Source organism: Arvicola amphibius, chromosome 9 (genome assembly GCF_903992535.2).
Source record: "Arvicola amphibius chromosome 9, mArvAmp1.2, whole genome shotgun sequence".
NCBI classification, from domain to species: domain Eukaryota; kingdom Metazoa; phylum Chordata; class Mammalia; order Rodentia; family Cricetidae; genus Arvicola; species Arvicola amphibius.
The window spans coordinates 73589026-73605991 of NC_052055.2; the positions used below are offsets into that span (position 1 = coordinate 73589026).

General features: G+C 45.4%; 1 protein-coding gene across 2 annotated transcripts in view; it reads right to left on the reverse strand.

Moving 5' to 3' along the window:
* The window catches only part of Clic5 (chloride intracellular channel 5), a 147237-nt gene that overhangs the window by 95190 nt on the left and 35081 nt on the right, over positions 1 to 16966 (reverse strand). Inside the window, exon 1 of one of the 2 annotated variants that reach the window (XM_038344007.1) lies at positions 2237 to 2591. The exons of the other annotated variant lie outside the window; for it this stretch is intronic. Within the exon in view, the coding sequence (XP_038199935.1) occupies positions 2237 to 2299 (63 nt within the window). The 5' untranslated portion in view covers positions 2300 to 2591. Of the gene's footprint in view, positions 1 to 2236; positions 2592 to 16966 lie in introns of those variants that run through there. 2 annotated transcript variants of the gene reach the window in all.

Below are 16966 nucleotides of genomic sequence, written 5' to 3' on the forward strand. Positions count from 1 at the left end.
GACTTCAGAGACTTTCTTTCTGTGGAAATCCAGAAGGGAAACTTCAGATTTGGGAAAGTCTGATTCTGCAAACTGGTCAGCCGCTCCCCCAAAATGACACCGCTCAGAGCAGCAGCTCCTCTCTAGACTCAACTGGTTTTGTTTATCAGACAGAGTTTCTCTGGGTACCCTGGCTGTCCTAGAACTCGCTCTGTAGACCAGGTTGATTTTGAACTCAGAGATCCTCCTGCCTCTGCCTCCTGCATGCTGGGTAAACCACCACTGACCTGATTGACCCAGCTTTTGTGTCTACTCTGTGATCATAATAGTAACTAGAAACTAAAAAATGAGGATTGGGGAATCAAAACATCTCTGCCATCAATCTGGTCTTAGAGTTACCAAGGCCTGCTTGGCTCCCACTAATTGCTTCTCTTTAGAGAAAAGCAGATGACAGCACAGATATTCTAGAATTCTCTGGGGGCTACTTGAGCTGTGGAGTAAGCTTTTTTATATAAATAGACAAAATCTCTGAATGCTGCCAACATGAAATTCCAAAGACACAGGTAGGATTGATCTCCGCGTCTGGTAGCAGGGCAAAGGGCTCCTTTGGCTTAAAAGAACCAATTTGTGTTTGAAATTTCCCTAAGGGAACCTGACACCTTGAAGTCCCTACTCCCAGGGAAGCTGAGCAAGTGCAAGAATGGCACTCTTAAGGAACACAGCAAGCTGTGTGAAACCTCTGTCCATTCACCCTCCCAGCTGTAGGCCTAGGCGCCTGATCTCAGGGCACCCTGTGTGGATTCACTTGGTCAAATCCTGTCCAGCCTGGGAGGAGACAGGGCCCTTGTTCATCACCTAGGTCGGCCGCCAGCACACCTAAAAATGCCTGAAGGAGATCTAAATCACTTTGTAGACATAATATAACTTGTAAAAGATTATACATACATATATATATATATTAGAAATTCAGTATGTGTATTGAATAGTGTGTGTGTGTGTGTGTGTGTGTGTGTGTGTGTTTCAGAGGTGTCTAAGAAGAAAAGATTGCTGTTCAGGTTTGCACAAACGTAAAACTTTCTACATAAGTCTGCACAATTGGCTTATAAGGGGTGGTTTGAGCAAACTGACATCTTTCGGCTCCCAGGTTATACGCAGGCCCTGTAAAAGACAAGTGTGTTTTCCACACTCAGCACCCTATGCTAGGAAACCGCCCTTGATTTTTCTTCTCCTTTGTAAAAAGTTCAGGTAATCAGGCAGCAGAGCTCTCCCCCTCCCCCTAGCCCTGGCGACTCCGCCTGCCCAGAGGCTGCTTTCCTCCCCGCCTCAGGTTTCCAAGTTTCTGCTTCTGCAGTGTCCAGCAAGGAGGGCTGATCAAATGTTTCTGCCCATGCCCGCGGACCTGGCCTGATACTTCTTCAGCAGCTTGCAAAGGAAATACAGCCTCTGTCTCGCTCCTGATCCTGCTCACGGAGCGCCCAAGAAGCAGTGGTTCTGCAAGACGTTGCTGCTTCGCAGCCCTCAGTCAGGATGACTGGCAGGTCCCCTAGTTACAGAGACTGCCCCGCAGAATCATAATGACAATGACAATAACAGCGGGGAACGGGTGTTCATTTTCTACTTTCCAAGACACAAAACAAGAAAATAGTTTTGCGACCTTCACTTTTATTTTAGTCTTTCTGGATAAAAAAGGAATGGTGCTAGGAAATGCTATTTTTGCTTTGCCAAAGATCATTTTTATCAACGTTCCTCTCTCTCTCTCTCTCTCTCTCTCTCTCTCTCTCTCTCTCTCTCTCTCTCTCTCTCTCTCTCTCTTCTCTCTTCTCTCTCTCTCTTTCCCCTCTTCCTCCTCCTCCTTATCATCATCATCATCATCATCATCATCATCATCATCATCATCATCATCATCATCCTTCCTCTACTGTAGAAGAAAAGTTTACTGGTCCAGCCAGGTCCTCCTGTCCCTATATCTGGGGGCATCCTTTAAGATCAGCCTGGTCACAGCGTCCCTTGGAGTCCAGGATCTATGGTGGTGACCTGCCCTACAGTGTTTCACAGGCTGCGGGTCAGCTCTCCAGGAAGACAGACACCTGCCAGGTTGAAGTTTACTCCATCTTCCCTGGAACCCCTTGCAGAAAGGCCACCTGCAGAACCAGGAGGGCTGTGCTCCCTAGGGAGGGTCCCGAGTCCCAGAGGGATCTGCGCCCTGACACTTGAGATCACGACAGCGCCAGCACTGAGATCGCGGATGCCGACCTACCTTCACGAAGAGCTCGATCTCGGGGTCCCTATCGTCCCCATTAGCTGTCGCTGAGTCCATCATACCGTCGGCGCCCCGGGCCGCGGTCCCGGGTCGGAGAGGCGCCACCTCTGCAGCGCTTCAGGCTCCTGCTCACGGTGGGAGCCTCTCTTCTGAGCGCTGTTAATTTTTTTTTTTAAGGCTTCTAATCTCTCATCAATTTCTTCAAGCAAGGACAGCGATGTCTGAGAGATCAGTGTCTCAGGTGACCCAGGGAAAGAACCGACTTCAAGAGCCAGCAGGGGGCTTAAAGGAAAAGCGAGCTAAGGGATTGACAACAGGTCCCGGGAGCAACAAGTGCCTGGCTGCTGGGAGGTGTCACAGGATCCGCGACTGTCAGCGATCCCGGGCCTCCGCCGGTGCGCCCAAAATAGACCTCGGCCGCGGGGCGGGGTCAATCCGGGCGGGGACTTGGCCGTCGGGAGGACGACACAGTGGGGAGCTCTGCATCAGCTGCGTCCAGTCACCCCCAAAACCTTTCAGTGCTCCAGGCTCATACAGAGCCTGGGCAGTCCCAAATGACCAAGAGGAAGTCCTGCAGGGGGTAATGCCACACAGAGAGGGAGCCAGGGACAAGAGGAAGAGGTAAAGAGCCCACGGCTTTCAAGATTTTTAAATGTATACATTTTTAATTTTTTTTAACAAAACAATTCAGCTAGATCAAGTTACTCTAGTGCCAAAATTACGCACTTGCAAGGCGAGCAGAGTCCTGGGAAAAAGAAAAGAAGGGAAGATCCCTAATTCGTAGCATTTGCGTCTTTGCACTGAGCAAACAGAGAAGGGGTGGGGCAGGAGCCTGTGAGAGGCAAAGGGGTGAGCCAACAGGGTCAGGGGTACTGGAGTCAGGGATCTGTGGCTTTTAACTTTATGGGTCTCCCCTTTCCCCTGGCTTCGTTTTATTTTCCTCTGCTTTTTATTCCCCCCCCCTCTCTCTCTCTCTCTCTCTCCACATGCACACATGCACACACATCTCATGCAGCCCAGACTGGCCTTTGGCTTTGAATGCACTCTGTAACTGAAACCGGGCTTGAATTCCTCATCCTCCTACCTCTCACCTCCCAATTGCTGGTTACAGGTGCACGCCACCACTCCAAGCTTTCTTTATTGTTTTTTTTGGGGGGGGGGGATGTTGTTTGTTTGATTTGTTGTGCAATTTTGTTTTGTTTTGTTTGTGAACTATGATACAGGGGTAAAATACTCACATCCTTGGGTATACAGCTAAATGTATTTTCACTGTCGGTTACCAGATGAAGGAATGAAATGTTAGCCACATCACCAGAAGTTCTTGATCCTTTCTTCCCCTGCTCCTCCCCATGGTAACCATTACCCAGTCTTGAACTAGTCTAAGGTGAGAGTTAGGGTTAGTGGAGTGGAGTGAGGTTAGTGACCCTGGTTTCTTTCAGCCCTAACGACAGTGGACACATTTCCCTTGTATGTATCCTTAGGAGGGCGGTGCTGAACCACAGATTCGCAGGCGTTTTTGTTAAACATTGTGTTGTGATTTCCGAAAGCATCTTTTCCTACCTTTTGTTTCTTTTTAAAAGTAGTTGTCAAGCTGGGGAGAGGCTCAATGTGCAAAACTCTTGCCAGACAAGCTAAGGCCTTGAGTTGGGCTCCATAGCATCTGTGTGACTGTTGGGCAGGGTTGGTGGCCTGCCTCTGCTCTCAGGGCTCTGGAGGTGGAGACCAAACAGATTGAATGAGCAGTCTGAACTCAGTCTGAACTCTGGGTTCAGGTGAAAGACCTTGCCTCAATATAAGACAGAGAGCAATTCAAGAAAGACATTGGCTGTATTCATCTTTACAAATGGTGTTATTGGCCTGATTTGATAGTGGGGAAACTGAGGCATAGTAGACTTAAGAAACTTGACTGTAGTTATCAGTCTAGGAAATGGGAAAGTCAGAATTTGAATACAGATAAACTGGTATTTCCTCCTCAGTTACTCAACTAACCGTGTCTCTCACACAGTGCACACTGAACTGAAGGAAATGAGATCTGGTCCTAATCAATGAAAAGTAAAATCCATTCCAGTGACGTAGTCCTAAAAGGCAACCTCAAGGCTGTCACACGAACTAGGCAGATGGAGGGTTTGGATCTGAGTTTGGATCTGAACTGTCACTTGACTCCAGCTGGGGCACTATCAGAACCTCTAAGAGGTGGGGCCTACCAGTAGAAGGCAGTTGGGTCACTGGGGCCATGCCCTAAAAGGCAATTGTCTTAGTTATTTTTCTGTTGATGTGAGGAGACACCAGGACCAAGGCATGTTATTTCAAAAAGCACTTAATTAGGAGCTTGCTTACAGTTTTAGAGGGTCCATGGCAGCGAGCATTGCAGCAGACAGGCATGCTTGGTACTGGAGCAGCAGCTAAGTGCCTACATCTCATCCACGAGTAGCAGGCAGAGCTAAATCAAGACTGGGCCTGGCATGGGCTTCAGCCATACTCCCTACAATAAGACTACACTCCTAATCCTTCCCAAAACAATTCTGCCAATTGGAGGACAGGCATTTAAACATATGAACCTATGGGAGTCGTTCTCATTCAAACTACCACAGGAGTTAAGGAACCACACCAGCCCGTCTTTTTCCTATCTAAGAGGCAAATGCCTCCATCCACACAGGTTCCTGTCATTGTGTACAGTATTACCACAGGTCCTAAGCAATGAGGCCAATGGATGGTGGACTATAGAACCTCTAAAACTGAACCCAAATAAACCTTTCTTCTTTTTCAGTAGATTATCTCAGGTATTTTGTTATGGCAGAAAAAGTGGACAAGCACAGAGGGGCTCCATGGGACAGCACACAAAGGGCCTGCTTTACACAGTAGGGATGGGAAGGAAAGGGCTACACACAGCTCAAGCTGATTTGGCTGAAACTCCCTGGTCATGTTTCTGATAGGTGTGTGGAGGAGGACAATGTGCTGTGGCCACCATTACAGACTCCAAGCTCAGGCATTCCCTTCTTGCTGAAGACAGCACCATCATGGCCAACATGCAATCCTCTGGGCTCTTAATCAGGGTGAGGTTCAATGTCTCAGTCCCACCTTGCTTTCAGACTTACATCACCTAAGCCTTTACACAAGCAGTCACCTTCACAGCTGAAACTCTGCACCGGCGGTAACAATCCCTAGGGTAGGACCCAGATTACAGAAGAGTCTGGGGCCTATCGTAGAGTCACACCTTCTGTGAACTGGAGTGTGGGGATGTCTTCAGATCACGTCAGCAAACACAAACAAAATTAGAAAGATAAAGCCTTGGGGGGAATCTTTTAAATGAAAAGTCCTTTATGAGAGCTTTGGATCATGCTCTTGCCTAGGATCCAAGCAATGTGTGGGATAATCTTTCTTTCTGAATCTCAAGCCTGGCACAGACATATTGGAAAACAGGAAGTTTCTGCTTATTAACATTTTTAGAAATCATCACCCATTAGGGCAGCCCTGCAAATAACTAATAATTTAAATACAATAAACCTTCATATTCTTCTGGTCTTTATGTGTATGTGTGAGTGTATGTCATTTGTAGGTACACACAGAAGTCAAAAAAGAGAGTCAGATCCCCTGGAACTGGAGTTACATGATATCATACACCACCTGACATGGGTGCTGGGAACCAAACCCAGGTCCTCCGCAAGAGCAGGAAGTGCTCTTAACTGCTAAATGGTCTCTCCAGCCCTCTATACATCTTCTTGCTGTCTCACCCGGTATCAGGCTTGGTCATCAACTACTTTTGTACACAGTTTTACTATTAGCTCAATAGTATGGTTGATATAAAGGATTTATACCCAAATGTTATGGCATATTACTTTAACTATGTAAAGCTGATGTTTGCATATGTTTGTGTTGCAGAATATTAGCTATGTAAAGCTATGTTGCATGTGTATATGCTGCGTGTATCTAGCTATGTAAAAATGTGTTGCTGTTTTACCTTGCCTGCTTACGGCACCTGATTGACCCAATTGAAAGTTGAACAGCCAATAGCTAGGCAGTAGAGGGATTGGTGGGGCTGGCTGGCAGGGAGAGAGAATAAGTAGTAGGAGGAATCTAGGCTCTCTCTCGAGAGAAAAGAGGATGAAGAAGAGAGGTAGATGCCTGGGGACAGTCAGGCAGTCACCAGCCAGACGTGGAGTAGGACATGCAGAAGGAAAGAAAGTCAAACGCCCCAAGGTAAAACACAGATGAAGAGAAACAGGTTAAATTAAGTTATAAGAGCTAGTGGGACAAGCATAAGATAAGGTTGAGCATTCTTAATTAATGTGAAAGTCCCCATGTCATGATTTGGGAGCTGGTTGGTGGCCCAAAAGAAAGCCTGTTGCACCGAACGCTGCCCAAGCATACTTGCTTAGAGCCAAGTGCAGCTTTGACAAGCAGAAAACACTTTACTTCTCATTTTAGCCCACATCATTATAAACTCAGCACAATTTTTAGATTAGGCTTTATCAGGAAAGAACTGCAAAAAATGCTTTTAGTGTTCTCTTTGCCAGCACACAGGCTAAAATTGGAACCAGAGTGAGGAGATTACCATTGCCCGGGAAACACTGATATGTGGGTCTCTATAATACCTGTATTTTTGTACAACTATTGAAGGAAAAATACAACATATCTGATATATTTACATATATTAGGTTGATTGATTTAAATTCATTAATATGACAAATACAACATAAAGAACAAAAGTTTAAGGGATCTATGTAATTGTACACTTTATATAATTCAGTTGAAATGCTAAATTGTTTGCCATAAATATAAGAAAAGCTAAACAGTCCTACTGTAAATCCCAAATAAATACCTCTATTTTATACAAAGAGATATAGTAGAAAAGCAGATGAGGGCTGGAGAGATGGCTCAGCGGTCAGGACTGTGTACTGTTCCTCCACCAGAGGACCGGTGCTCAACTCTCAGCACCCACATCCTTTGGTTCACAACCTAACCTGTAACTCCAGCTCCAGGGGCTCTGAAGCCTCTGGCCTCGGAAGCATCCACACACACGTGCACAGCATCCACATACACATAATTTAAGATATACCATTTACAATTTCAGATAGAGAAGCCTGAGAGCTTGAAGGTTTAGAGCACTTGTTGCTCTAGCAGGGGACCTGAGTTTGATTCCAGCACATACATAGTGACTCACAACTCTCCATGACTCCCAGGTGTATACGTGATGTACATTCATACACACAGTGATACAAGCATGCAATGATAACATTCAGGGAGCATAGTGGTAAATGTGTGTAATGATGGCATTTGGGGAGCACAGAGGTACATGTGTGCAATGACAGCATTTGGGAAGCCTGGGGCAAAAAGGTTAGGAATTCAATGCCATCTCTGACTACACAGCAGGTTCAAAGCCAGCCTGGAATGTGTGTGTGTGTGTGTGTGTGTGTGTGTGTGTGTGTGTGTGTAAGAGAGACAAAGACAGAGAGAATCTTAAACATGTATATAACTGATAATAACAGAGGCTCGATTCAGATGAAGGAAAAAGCTTATTGGTCAGAAAAGAGAAAGAGACAAGAATACACTTGCAATCAGAAATTTCTAATCTCCTTCTTATTAATTGACATCTAAAATAGAAGAACAGCCAACACCTCTGTGAAGTCATAGACAGACTTGAAAACACTGTCTGCCAACTTTACATGGCTAACATTTGTGAACTCTCCTAGGAAATGGTCACCAGGTTACACATTATTCTCAAGTTTGCAAGGAAACTCCACCAAAGGACCATTGGTGTGGGAGGTCCTTCTCTCTATGTGTTGCTTTCATTGGTTAATGAATAAAGAAACTGCTTTGGACCTATAGCAAGGCAGAACTTAGCTAGGTGGGGGAAAACTAAGCTGAACACTGGGAGGAAGAAGGGTGGAGTCAGAGGAGATGCCATGGAGCCACCACCAGAGTCAGACATGCTGAAACTTTGTCAGTAAGCCACTGTCACATGGCGATATACAGATTAATAAAAATGGGTTAAATTAAGATGCAAAAGTTAGCCAGTAAGAAACTAGAGCTAAGGGCCAAGCAGTGATTTAATTAATACAGTTTCTGAGTGATTATTTCAGGGCTAACTAGCCCAGAATTAACTAGTGGCCTTCCTCCAAAAGACCATATTCTAGCCACAGGAAAAATTCTGATTTAAAATGAAAATGTGTCTTAGGACTGCTATAGAGTCAATTAGATTAATGTCAGAAAGGCATGCCCCCCAAAACCAAATGTTTGTAAATTAAGCAGTATAATAAAAGAAAATCGTTGACCAACACAAAAGCCTTGAGGATAACTGGAAAATAACTTGAACTGGGTTAAAATGAACATAGAGAACATTGAAATTTGTAGGGTGCAGCTGTCATGCTCACTGGAGGGAAAGTGATATGGTAGGAAAGAATAAAGGAGTTAAATCAGTAATCTAAGAGTCAACCTTGAATTCTAGAAAAGGAATAGCTAACTGTACCCAAGCAACTAGGGGAGCAAAAGAGTAAGTGTAAGATCAGAACTGATTGAAAGACAAAGAAATAGGACGTGATTTTTTTTTAAAAAGAAGATTTTATTTTAAGAAGAAAGAAAGGAAGGAAGGAAGGAAGAAAGAAAGATTTAAAAGCCACAAAGTTGAATATTCACACTCATCTCGATGTTACCGAGAGAGAGAAGGTGTGTTACTAAAGTCAGATGTGAAAGATGGGGCCCTCAACTACACCTCCAAAAGCGATAGGACACAGAACTACTGGAAGGGCCTGCTGATAAATTAAGTAGACCACTCATACCATGCCTGCAAATTGTATGGAATCTTGAAAGACAAAGTATAACAAATTCACCCATGAAAAGGTGGATCTACCTGACAGGCTCTCTCTCTCTATTAAATGTATTTTATTCATACTTGAGAACCCTTCAATAAGCCAACAGCAAAAGACACGGAAGCCCCAGGCGTTTCATTAACAAATTCTACCAAACATTTAAGACAGAGTAACACCAATTCTATAAATGTCATTCAGAAATAGAAGGGGGGAAATCAAAAGACACTTCAGAATGTGTAGGAAATTTCCACAACTCAAAAACCAGTGAACAATCCCTGTCTAAAAAAAAAAAAAAAAAAAAAAAAAAAAAAAAAAAAAAAACAGAAAAAAGATACAGACACTTTACAGAAGAGCTAAACACGAAACTATTCTTAATGTTATTTCCTGGAGGTACACGGGTAAAAAGAGAAAAGCTACAATGTGTCTATTAGGAAGGCTGACTTCGCTGCGCCTCGAGTGCTAGCTAGCAGGAAGGCAGCTACAACTGTCAACTTCTAGAACATTTCCGCAGAGTGGTTTAGAAACTATGTATGACATAAAGTCCATGCTCTCTGTGTCTTCCCATTTCCTGGGCACCCTTCAAGAGAAATGAAAATGCCTGTTGACCTAGTGTTGAACGTGAATGTTTACACCGTATTACTTATAATGACCCCACACTAGAAACAATGGCTAAATGAACTAACCAATTGTAATACACACAAACAATGGCACACTGTTTAGCAGTTAACAAAAAGAGCTTCTAAGAGGTGTGCACAGGCATAAATCTCAATTGGACAATGCTACCTGAAAGGCTAGTCTCAGAAAGGTACGCACTGTATAGCTTCGCTTGCATGACATGCTAGGTCAGTGGCAGGCAGCAGCAGGTTGGGGGAAGTTTGACTGCACAGATGTTAGGAAAGAGATTTCTGGTGCTAAAACCAATATCCTGTCTGTTCTAGTGGTCACAAGCATCTCTGTATGTGTTAAAATTTGCAGAACTGCATGCCCCCAAAATGAGTGTTCCCCGTGTAAAGTTTAAAAAGCATCAAAGTTCTTAAATAATTTTGAAAACTGTAAAGTCAGGGCTAGGAAGACAGTGCAGTCAGTAGCATGTCTGCCATGCAAGCAGAACTCCCTGAGCTGGGTTTTCTGTAACACTTGGAGCATTTTCAAAGGCCAGGCGTGGTGTCATGTGCTTGGAATGCCCGCACTCAGAAGGTGGAAACAGGGGGATGCCTGGCACTTGCGGGCTGCCCAGCCTTGCCTAACTGGCAATGAACAAAAATTACCCAAGGCGGAAGGTTGCTGAGGAACAGCACCCAAGTTGATCTGTGAGCTACACATACTCACACGGTTTACACACACACACACACACACACACACAACACAAAATATATACAAATGCACCATTTCGTTTTCATATCCTCCTCTCCATGAACTCTTTCCCCAAATTTCATCACACCATTAACTTCAGAAATGTAACGCAAACTCCTGAAACAGGAAACGAAACAACATAGGCAGGAAGGAAAGTAGCTCTTGGCTGTGAGTCCTTATGATGATAAAAATGTTTTTTAAAAAAAGAGCATACACACACCCAACATATGTTGGCAGAGTAAACATCCCCCTTCATAAAGAGAAAATGGATGTAGTAGAGAGGAGAGATGAGACCCAGGCCAAACCAAAACACAAGGAAAATGTTAAATGCAATAGCTCCACCTCGGGACTCTGGGGTACCTGGTACCATGATGTGTGCTCCTAAGAACTAAACACAGTCAGGAAATGCATATCACAGCCTGAGTGTGGGTCTGCTTGAGGTGTCCTCCATCAGACTAATACACACACTTCCCTGAGCTCAGCTTTCGCCAGAACCTCAGGGAACACACAGTGTAGACGAGTTCTTGGCATCAGTGTAACAGGAGCGTCCTCCTGTCTAGTCTTCCAGCGCTCCTCCTGCCCTCTCAAACCCTCTTAGCAGTCCAGCCTTCCAGTCAAGTGCCTACCTGAATCACTCACTAAGCTTCGCTTACAGCATCCTCAACTTTCCCAAGCCTGTATCCCAGTGCTTTTCCACATTTCTTCTACAGATCAGTTCCAAAGGCTTCTGAAACAATGATCAGGTGTCATCAACAGCAGGACCCCACAGACATTATCAACAACAGGACCCACAGGCCTCATCTACAGCATACCCCACGAGGATCTACAGCAGGACTCCACAGGCCTCATCTACATCAGAACTCACCTTTCTAGTGCTCTTCCTTATCACTCTGACAAAGCACCTGAGAGGACCAACTCAAGGAAGGAACAATTTATTGATTCATTTGTTATTTATTGGTTTTGGGAGACAGAGTCTCAGGTACCCCAGCTGACCTCAAACTTAGTGTCAGTTAAGGCCGGACTTGAACTCCGGGCCCTCCTTCTTTCCCTCCGGATGCTGAGATCACAAGCATGTGTTTGGGATTTCAGGTTTTATTTGGGATTATCCTCAGTCCCATGGTCTGTTTATGATCAATATGTCAACATTAAAGGAATCAAGCAGTCAGTGAATAACTGAAACCTCTTTTGTCCACAGTTTCTCCCTCTATTTGGGTCCCACCTTTCCATGGGCAAAATGAGCATTACAGTACAGCATTTTCATAACTTCTAATTTGAACTAAAACATGAAAAAGCTTGCATAACATGAATGATAGCTAACACTGGCTAAGATTCTGCCATGCACTGGGAGTTCTGAATTATTAGCTTGTGTCATCCCTGAATAAGCCAGTGACTGGGTGCTATTAGTCCTGTTTCACAAACACAGAAGCCAAGTCTTGGAGCGGCAGGATGACATGTTTGGAAATAGCTATACCCAGCAGAGCTGATCCTCCTTCCAGCTCTCTCCATCACTAAAGCCCAGAACATCAGCAGTGCTTCCCTGGGCCCACAGAGGAGAAAACATTCCGAGTGGGATGAGCTGGAGAGTCTTTGTGCCTTATAGGCGTGACATGGTGAGTGCAGGCTGACCTTGTTTAAGGAGTCACTAGGCTCAAGGAGTCTGGAATGCTGCCTAAGAGATACCCAGAGAAGAAGCAGAAAATACGCAAGCATACATACAAACATTGGGGTCCAGTGATGGCACACACAGCTTTAAAAACACCCAACCTCAGGAAAGGAAGCCATAGAAGTCAAAGACAAGCAAAGAGCAAACCGAGGTCAGTTCTGTGGTGTCTACCTTTGGGGCAGAATTTACTGAGTAGCTGACCTTCTTCACTGAGTGATCAACAAACACTTCCTTGAACTCAGGTGAAATCTTAATGCAGCTATTTCGCAGGTGTATCCGGGAAGGGATCCAAGACAAATTAACATTAAAAACAAAAACCCAGCAACGCAACTGTCAGCTCCTGTTCTTCTGACCTGCACATCTGAGCTTCATCTGGTCACGGGACCAGCATGTGAATAAAGGGTTTTTAATGACTCAGAGAATCTCGGTTTGATCCCAACATCTCAACCACAAGAAAAGGATGACAAGCAAAAGAAAAAAGGGATGTGGCCCAAAAGAGTAGGCAACGGGGAGGAATAAGACAGAAGACCACGGAATGGAAACCAGTACCCATCCATTATGGTAGCAGAATGCTTCATAGAAAGGAAGCAAACGCCCGTGGCCGCACAGTTAAGTTTCAGAGGAACAGAAACGGACAGGGTCTCCAGTTTCTTTGGCTTTCCACACTGTCTCCATTCACTGCCCATTAGGTTTCAGAGGAGCTTCATAGGTGAGCAGGTGGCTCACATGGCCAGGACTTACATCAGGAATGTGTTTGAGAACATTGTTCCTTCTTCTGGCCTAGTAGAGAGAGTAGAACAGGCTAGAAAGCTGTGGCTCCATCTTGTCCCCATGGGGCCAGGATGACTCCAAGCAACACTGACAGAAAACGAAGGCTGAGATGTGGGGACACCAGAGATGTGGGGAACCCTTTGAGCAGCTGGATCTTGCGGCACTGAAACGAGAAATCCCTAGAGTTTTTCCTTCTTTCCTATCCATCACCAAGCTTCCTTTTTGGCTGAGACCACCTCACACCACACATCATGCTCATAGCTGGAAACTTAGAGCAGAGTGAGAACTTACACAGACTAGAGAGAACATTGGTGGGCGACCATCTCTATGACAAAAGAAACCCCCTGGGGGGCCATGACCAGGTGGGTATGAGTCAACAGCACAATGATACACAAAAAAATGGGCCACATCTTGGTGATTGAAAGTAATATTCTTAAAATTCCAGATTTTCATAAAAGTGCCACGTTGTCTTTGGAGGTTCTTAAAATACAAATGAAGGTGAAAATGTGTTCAGAAACTGCCAGAATTCCACAGAGAGAAGATGTGTATGGATCTGTAGTGAATATAGGTAGTTGAAAAACAGAATAACAAAACTGTAAAATAATATTTTATGACTTGATTTTTTTTCAGCGGACAGAACACCTATAATGAAAAAGACAGTGAACTGGGATCCAGAAACACCACAGACTTTCGAAAGCTGGAAGTCCAGCCTCTCTGAACTTCCGTTTCCTTATCTACAAAATGGGGATAAGAGACCAAAGTTAGTCACTTCCCAACTGAAGTCATCCTAGAGATGTGAGCAGCAGCGTCAGAGTCCTCTGGGTTCTAGGGATACCTTTATGTTTATGTCTATTTCCTTTCCTCTTCACTAGACGCTTCCTTCCAGCTAGGATTCCTTAGAAAGACAAGGGACCTCTGCGTTTGCTTTTTCCCTAGCGGTGGCGAGGCAGAGAGAGGGAACGCTGCGGTAGAATATGGAGGTGGGTGGAGAAAGGCTCTGCCCAATCTTCCAATGGGGACGAGGTTTCGATATGACTTTGTCACATGTTTTACCCAGCTGTGCAATTTTAAAATGAATCGCCAGGAAGCTTTCTCATGCCTCCAAGAGATCGAAATGTATTACCTTGAATTACTTCCATTTCCTTTTTCTAGGGAGGGCAGAAAATGTCTCAACTATATCAGCTGCGTGTGAAATTCAGTTTCCTGGACGGGTGCTCTATAGTGGGGACCAGAGCTCAGTGCTGGGAGTCAACGTGTGTAGAATATTGAAGCGCTTCCAGCGAGGAGCTCACAGGACTCCAAACACATATGGCCTGCTCCCAGCCTGCACTACACACTAGCCACATAGATGTGATGTGTTTTGGGAGAATACAGAAACGGAGGCCATGGTCCTGAGAAAGGAGGCTCCTCTGTTTCCTGTTTCCCTTCTGGGAAGATGATGTAGTCAGCGGCAGTAGAGCTGCCGTCTCACAAACAGCTGCCCTTCTTGCATTGAGATGTAGGTTGTTAAGTAATCTTACTCACATTCACGCGCTGTTGGCCTATTAACCACCACATACAATCGACGACCTGGGCACACATTGAGAAACGAAGCGGTTGTGGTGAGCAAGTGCACAGTGAGTCTTGACAGTCTCCATTGTGGGAGGCATGACAACCACAGGAACCTAAGAACAAAGTGTGCTAACATCTAGCGAGGGAACCAGCAGGTCACTGCCTTGTGACTATTTCTAGTGCGCTTGTTTTCAGTCAAATGCACCTTGCAAACAACTACCATGAAGTAGTTAGGGAGATGGCCCAATGAATAAAAGCACTTGGTATGCAATCCCGATGGCCCGAGTTTGGATTCCTCATTGTAAGAAACCGGATGTGGTGGCTTGTATCTGTATTCCAGGACTCCTGCCGTGAGATGGGAGGGGGGGGGTGAGGGGGGAGGGGCAGGGAATCATCCAGAAACTTACAGGCCAGCCACCTGGATGGAGTATATGACAAGGTAGGAGACAGAAGAGAAATTTCCTCAAAGCAAGATAGAAAGCAAAGATGGACTTCTGAAAGTCCTGTGACCAACACATGTGTGTCCTATGGCTTATAGGTACCTGCCCTCACCCCGCCCCAACTGAGAGGGGAGGGGAGAGAGAAGGGGGGGAAAGAGGGGAGAGGGAAGAAGAGAGGGAGGGAGAGAGACAGAGACAGAGACAGAGATTGTTTTAAAATGTTAAGCTTGCAATTCAACCCTGGTTACACAATTCTTGTGTGATACCTTTACAGGATTTTTTCTTAAGCTACAGATCCCCCCATACTGGGTTCTGCTCAACAGCTGCGTGGACACCATTGACTCAGCCTCATGGAAAGAGAAGCCCCGGTCAAAGGCTGACATTGAACCTAAGTGATTCTGTGCTATTTTAAAGCTGCATTGAAGTCGGTTGAGCTTAACTCTGTCCTCCACCCATCCTCGCTTACTGCTTCATTATCCAAACACTGTGACTCTTTTCCTTTCCCAGAAACACGGAATTGGGCGATTAGGGCAGTGGACACAAGACTTTGTGCTCTCGGTAATAAGTTCTCAGCAGCAAGGATCACAGGGTCAAATGATGCCTTAAGGTCCCGCCTCACACCCAGGCATCTGCTCCGTGGGAGGAGACATGAAGTTGAAGGTCAGAGGGATAGAGAAGGGCCACACCAAAGTGGTCTGGTTGAGGTCACCCATCAACACCAGCTCCTCCCTTGCTCCTTGCTAGCTAATTGTGGAAGCTCTGTGTGTCTGGCCATGTGAATTCCAGCCTGCATGCCCCTCACTTCCAAATCCTGGGAGGCTGAAGGTGACCTGAGCCGTTCCCCATATGATGACCGTTTACACTGGGGTGAATAAAACTAAAAGTCAACAAACATTGCTGGGGCTGGAGAGATGGCTCAGTGGTTAAGAGCACTTGCTGCTCTTGCGGAGGACCTGAGTTCGGTTCCCTCACTCACATGGCAGCTTGCCTGTAACTCCACATTCAATGGATCTAATGCCCTCTGTCGTTGTTCTTTGCTGGTACCCATAATCACACAAGTCACAGACACAGCATTAAAGATCAAATCAATAACAAGCAGGCAAGCAAACAAGAGTTGTACTAACCCACTGCTTGAAAATAGAATAAGAGAACGCCAAAGAGGGGAAGTGCTTGCTCGTCACATGTGTGTGCATGGCCACTCCTCCTCATTTATCTCTACCTAAAGCTCTTTCCAATTTCTCCCTCGTCTGGTTCGGAATAGGGGCCTCTACCACGTGTCCGTCTCTGCTTCTTGAGGCGATCACTTTTATAGTAGTTTTAGGTTGACAGGAAACTTGAGGTTTCTTTTAGGGACCCTCTGCACACAGCCCAGATACCTAGCCTCTGCAAGAACATTGCATTATATCTGCAATGAGAACCTGCTCTGATGCGGAAGAGTCACTGAAAGTCCCTTGTTCACATCACAGCCCACTCTTGGTGCTGTACATCTGAAGATGTATTGTTTTATTTTTATTCATATGCATATGTGGTTATTTGGAAGAAAAGTGTCCACCATCGCCTCAGGCATTGGAGCACCTGATTCCCAGTTGGTGGTACTGCTGGGGAAGCTACTGGAAGGTGCAGCCTTCCTGAGGAGACATGTCACTGGAGGTGGGCTCTGAGACTTCATAGCCAGGCCCCACTTCCCGTTCACTCTCTCTACTTCATGCGTGCTGCTGAAGATGTGATCTCTCAATTTTCTGCTCCTGCTACTATGCCTGTCATCTGCTTTCATGCCTTCCTCATGATTGGACTCAGCCATCTGGAACCAGGGCCAAAATAAACTCTTCGGTGAGTTGTTTTTAGTCATAGAATTTTATCACAGCAATAGAAAAGTAATGAATACATCAGTGTGTGTATCTTCACAGTGTGCCAGTAGCCATGGAGACCAGAAGAGGGCTTTTTGGAGCTGGAGTGACAGGTGACTCAATGTGGGTCCTGGAAATCACACTTGGGTCCTCTGCAAAAGCACTGTGCAAACTTAACAGCCAAGCTCTCTCTCCAGCCCATCGGTACTGAACATTCTTTTTGGGGACAAACTTACAGTGGTATGTACCTCCTATGAGAACATCTCATAGAGCATTTCTGATGCCATTAACATCCT